Below are 6,000 nucleotides of genomic sequence, written 5' to 3'. Positions count from 1 at the left end.
TTTAATGCTGAATGCATCCGATGAAGTGAGCTGTAGCTCACGAAAGCTTATGCTCAAATAAATTGGTTAGTCTCTAAGGTGCCACAAGTCCTCCTTTTCTTTTAATGCTGAAGGCTTGTAAACTTCATCGGCCCTTTTATTCAGGAGACCTATTTCAGTGGGTGCCTTCATTATGTCTAAATACTGAATCTGAGAGGAAGGAGTGATTCATATTAGTTGTTAATCAACTGTGTAGTCAATTCTTTGACCAAGCTTTGATTTGTTATGAAATGTGTTCAAGAGGGCAAATAAACAATGTCAGGTTTACTGCTCTAACCCATTAATAAAATAATACAGGGAAAAGGTTTTATACGATACCAGCGTATGGGAAGCCATCTCAAGTTCCATTCACCTTAGGCAGAAAGTGTGCTCCCCAAAGTTACACATTTCAGCTTTTATCATTTATATGAAGATGTCATAGGTTACACTGCTCGTTACACGTTACTAAAATCCAATCCAGCCGTTTGTCCCACATCCCTAATGTAAGTGGGGAACTTTTTCTGTACTACACCAGTTGAATTGGTTAGAGAAAGGGTCCTGGTCCCCACTCCTACTTCCTTTACCCAGAGACATTGCTCACCTCAAGGACTCTCCTTCCACAGTTTCTGTGTGGAAATGGTGACAGAGCTGGGCCCAGGATTCCAGGCAAGCTGAAGATCCATTCCCATCATAGTCACTTAAGACAGGGGCTAGAGTGTCCTCACTCCAGGGTACTCTCTTCACATTGGATGCTGTAACCCATCGATAAAATAATACAGGGAAAAGTTTTTATATGATATCAGTCTCTGGGAAGACATCTCATGCAGTGATGTTACATTCACCTTAGGCAGAAAGCGTGCTCCCCAAAGTTACACATTTCAGCTTCTATCATTTATATGAAGATGTCACTGGTGACACAGCTGGGCCCAGGGTTCCTGGCAGGCTGAAGAGCCATTCTCCTCATAGTGACTTAGGACAGGGACTAGAGTGTCCTCACTCCAGGGTACTCTCTTCACACTGGACGCTTCCCTGACCCACTGATCACTTCACTAAGTTCAACCCAAATATAATTTATTAAATATCAATTTAAACAAAATGAAAAAAATGAGAAATGTTCCAGGAAACAAGGGACCTCGCTCTGTGGGCATGGGAAACACTACAAACAGCCGACTCTGGGACGTAAGAAACATTTTCAGTTTGTTCTTCACACTTCCCAGGACTCCTGCCCAGGTCCTGGCTCCAAGCTGTGATGATACTGCACATAAGGCATCTTCTCTCTCAGTGGCCACATGCCCTCAGTCGCTAAGAGGCGGGGCCACTCTCCCCAACATCTTCTCTAACTTCAGATTCACATACCCCCTTCTTAATCCAGCCTGTCTGGTGACGTCTCCCTGTGCTGGGCCCTCTGCCCATGGCCCCACCTTGCTCTCCCCAGCTGCTCATTGTGCTCGGTTGCTGTGCTTCTTGTGGCATGGCCAGCATCCACTATCCTGTCACTGTCACCACAGCTCCCAGTTGTAGCTCAGCTCTCTGTCCCCGTTGGCACAGCTAGTCTGTGCCGACCCAGCTTTCAGGTTTGGTCTGCTCCAGCTGCAGCTCCCCAGCTCCGCCTCAGCACTGCTGGTCTGACTCCAGCCCAGCTCTGCGGTCTGGGCGCCTTCTCTGGCCCTTCTGTTTCTGGCTGTTGTTGCTCTGCCTCCAGCTCAGCTTGAATAATTGTCAAATTTCTACTGCATTATTAGCCCAAAGAGACATAGAAAATAAGCCAGAAGTAGCTCAATCTATTTCTTAAAACAAAGGGTTCTTTTTAATTAACACATTGGACTATACATCAAAAAAGGAATAGAATTATAGAATATCAGGGTTGGAAGGGACGTCAGGAGGTCATCTAGTCCAACCCCCTGCTCAGAGCAGGGCTGATCCCCAATTAAATCATCACAGCCAGGGCTTTGTCAAGCCTGACCTTTAAAACTTCGAAGAAAGGAGATTCCACCACCTCCCTAGGTAACGCATTCCAGTGTTTCACCACCCTCCTAATGAAAAAGATTTTCCTAATAGCCAACCTAAACCTCCCCCGCTGCAACTTGAGACCATTACTCCTCGTTCTGTCATCTGCTACCACTGAGAACAATAAAGAGCCATCCTCTTTGGAACCCCCTTTCAGGTAGTTGAAAGCAGCTGTCAAATCCCCCCTCATTCTTCTCTTCCGTAGACTAAACATCCCCAGTTCCCTCAGCCTCTCCTCATAAGTCATGTGTTCCAGTCCCCTAATCATTTTTCTTGCCCTCCGCTGGACGTTTTCCAATTTTTCCACCTCCTTCTTGTAGTGTGGGACCCAAAACTGGACACAGTACTCCAGATGAGGCCTCACCAAGATTTCATTAGATATCTAGTACAAACTTGATTTTTTTTTTATAAAAAGCTACTAGCTCCTGCAGGAGTTGGTGCACATTAGCAACGAAGCAGTGAGATGACAATCAAATTCAAAATGAAAACCCCAGTACTGGTATTTGTATCCCGGTTGAGGGTTGACAGGTGTTTGAAACTACAACAAGAGAATGACAGTGTTAAATATAACACAAAAGCAGCAGAAAACGTAGGTAGTCTAAAAACAACAATCACATTATTATGTTATTTATTTTTAATGGCATTCGATGACATAAGCCAATGTCCATATTTTGAGTTGAATTAGTTTGTTACAGTTAGTCTCAAAAGGGCAACATTTCATCCTCGCTGTCTTCTTTGGGAGTAGGATGCTTCTGCTGCTGCTCATATATATCAGCAATGACCAGAGCAATCATTTATTTCATTGGTGCAAACTCTTCACAACAGATTTCCTTTATTGCATATACACCTTAATAAGAGTATTTTCTAAAAGTTCCTCTAGTATCTTGTTGCACAGTTTTGTTTTTATGAAGTTCATCTGAAAAAATAACCATTAAACTGAAGCGTTGCTAAAAGGTAGCAACAGTAATGAAGGAGCAAACAAGGCAAATTCACTAAAGTCTTTGTCCTCAGCCAAATCTTTATGTTTGACAACTCCAAATTGCTCAACTTGGTTTTCCTGAGTATGTGGCCAGGGAACCATCGGCAAAACTCTCCATTGCTGCTTCAACTGTCCAAGGTCTCCACAAACCCATGGCAAAAATGAGATATCAGCCAATCTAGATTATGCCAAGCTGAGCGCAATAGAAGGACTTAGTATTGCAAGGGATTCAATCACCTCGACAGGTGGTGGCAATCTCTGTTTCATCTGTTTCAAAAATGCCAATATGAAATCTCAACATCTACTTTTGACATCTTTGACAACGTGAACAGTTAGTGTTTGTTCTGAAAATTCTTACTGAAAAGCAACTGTGCAAAGTGGTCAGTAATTTGACTCAACAGGTATTGTCATAGTTTACTACAGAAGTCCTGTTCTCAAAAATACATCGTTTCACAACTCTCACCAACAAGCTCTAGAAGAATGTTCTCAATTCCTGCAGCAGCTTTCCTACATTATCACTTTCAACCTGCAAAATTTAGTTTATCCTCCAGGCTTCCTGAATTACTGGACATAACAAAATTAGGTAGATTTTACTCTCTGGATCACTGCACACATGAAAAAGAAGTTCAGCATTGTAGTTTCTTATTTTGTTTTTGACTATCTGAAAGCATAGCTTTAGTTCATCAAACTGATCAAGAACCTGTTCACACAGGAACTAATGCAAAGCCACCTTGCTTTCGAATGCTTCAGTATCTTCTGGTACTCTGGAAGCCAAAGAAAGGCTGAGTGACAGGCTATGTGGGGTTCGGGACTGATGGGTGATGCCAAAAGAGATCACGTGATGGTCAGAGAGAGGGAACTCCGCAACGGAGAGAGCAGTGCTTGGTGATGGAGTGATAAGACATGAGGTGTGAGGAACTTTTCAGTCTGTCAACTTGTACAATGTTGAGCTCGGTCGAACTGGGACAGAGCACCCTTGATTATTGAGGAGATCTCCTTTCCCCATCTTGTCACAGAGGATTAAAGTCACTGGCTCCATGCGATCAGCTTCTGCAGGTGTATTTGACCACTTTGTCACGCAGCTCTTTGGTTTTGATGCCATAAATGATCGGGTTGATCATGGGGGGGATGAGGAAGAAGAGGTTTGCCAAGATGATGTGAACGTAGGGAGTGATGCTCTGACCGAACCGGTGTGTCAGAATGGAGAAAAAGAAGAGAGTAAAAGATGTCATCATCACACAGATGTGGGCTGTGCAGGTGTTGAGGGCTTTCAGACAGGATTTCTTGGAGGAGATTCTGAGGACAGCCCTGATGATCAGACTGTAGGACAGGGCAACCAGTGTCAGATCTACCCCAATGACAACAAAGGCCATCACCAAGCCATATATCCTGTTGACAGTGGTGTCCCCACATGACATATTTGCCACAGCCATGTGCTCGCAGTACGTGTGGGGGATAATGCGATTGGCACAGAATGGCTGCCTACTCAGAAGCAGGGGAAGGGGCAACATGAGGAGAACAGCTCTTATCAAACCCACGAGCCCTAGTTGAGCTACTCTTGCATTGGTGAGGATAGTGGCATATCTCAGAGGGTTACATATGGCAACATAGCGATCAAAGGCCATTGTCACGAGGACGGCTGACTCCATAATAGAAATTGAGTGAAGGAAGAACATCTGGGTGAGGCAGCCACCCACAGTAATGCCTTTGAAATTGAACCAAAATATACACAGTTCCTTCGGCATAACAGCGGTAGATGTGCCGATGTCTGTGACTGCCAGCATGCAGATCAGCAGGTACATTGGCTTGTGTAGGGTCTGCTCTTTGCCTACAACAAACAGAAGCATGAAATTTCCAAACAGGCCGATAATGTAGAATATAGAGAAAGGGATGGAGATCCAAATGTGAGCAACTTCTAGGCCAGGGATGCCCATTAGGATGAATGTTGAAGGGTCAGGCAGGGTGAGGTTGAAAGCTGCCATGAGGAGGTCAAGGTGTCAATTGGGCTCAGAAATGCTCAACATGCCTGTGAAGGGAGAAAAGCACAGTTAGAGGGCTACACACTTTATAACAAATATTTCATAGTTATTAACAATCTAGAATGGGAGGTGAGCAGTGAGGTGGCAACATTTAAGGATGGCACCCAATTATTTCTGTCATAGTCAAGTACAGAGTAGTCCTCAGAGGTAGCTAACCCAGCCATGTGAATGGTAGATGACTTTCAATGTCAATAACTGCAACATGTATGCCCACTGGAGGAAAAAGCTTGAACTCCTGAAACACCTAACAAGCTTCTAAATTAACTGTATGAGCTCAGGACAGGGACCTGGGTGTCATGGTGCGCAGCCCTATGAAACTCTGCTCGCAGAGCAAGCAGTGACAGAAACTAAGCAAAACATTGTTATCCAGGAGGAGAGGGATGGGAAATCATACAGAAAATACAATGCCATGAGAACAGTCAGACAATCTTTTACCCTACTCTGGTCTCCTCTGTGTAGTACTGGTCACCCTTCTCACACAGGATATTTCAGAACTAGAGGGGTTCAGGGAAGGGCAGAGAGAATGATCAAGGAGAGAAGTTGAAAAGACTGGAATTGTTACCTTACAGAGAGATGAATAAGAGGAGATATGAGAAAAGTCTGTAAAATACTGACTGGAAGGAGAGAGGGAGAACACGTGCTCAGTCTACTCTCTAACACAAGATCAAGAGGACATTCAATTACACTGAAACTTGGCAAATTAAAAACAATAAAAAAAGAATGGTATATTCACTTGATGCCAAATTAGACTGAGGAACTTGTTGCCACAAAACAAAGTTGAGGTCAGGCGCTAAGCAAGAATCAGGAAGGTTTTGTACATATACATGGAAAGTGACACTATTCAGTTACAATAGTTACAGCTAAATGAATATTTTGGAAAATCTATATGGCCACATGTTTCAAGACACAAGCCAATCTCTAACTGTTAGGCATTACGGTGACACCCTCCTGAAAGTC

The 6,000-nt window shown here is 43.8% G+C and overlaps 1 protein-coding gene across 1 annotated transcript; it reads right to left on the bottom strand.

Moving 5' to 3' along the window:
* Positions 1-4,047: 4,047 nt before the first annotated feature.
* LOC144279021 (olfactory receptor 52P1-like) lies at positions 4,048-5,524 on the bottom strand. Its single transcript, XM_077840448.1, has 2 exons — positions 5,479-5,524; positions 4,048-5,030 (listed from the first exon to the last, which is right to left on the bottom strand). The coding sequence occupies exon 2, from the start codon at positions 4,984-4,986 to the stop codon at positions 4,048-4,050; it is 939 nt and encodes a 312-aa protein (XP_077696574.1). The 5' UTR covers positions 4,987-5,030; positions 5,479-5,524.
* Between the last annotated feature and the right edge of the window lie 476 nt (positions 5,525-6,000).

This window comes from Eretmochelys imbricata, chromosome 1 (assembly GCF_965152235.1).
Source record: "Eretmochelys imbricata isolate rEreImb1 chromosome 1, rEreImb1.hap1, whole genome shotgun sequence".
NCBI classification, from domain to species: Eukaryota; Metazoa; Chordata; order Testudines; family Cheloniidae; genus Eretmochelys; species Eretmochelys imbricata.
Note: the sequence above shows the minus strand (reverse complement) of the source record. Positions and strands in the feature narration are given on the sequence as shown.

Bases quoted from the DNA above. Each gene is read 5' to 3' on its own strand.
- LOC144279021 (XM_077840448.1), bottom strand. From the start codon at position 4,986: ATGGCAGCTTTCAACCTCACCCTGCCTGACCCTTCAACATTCATCCTA.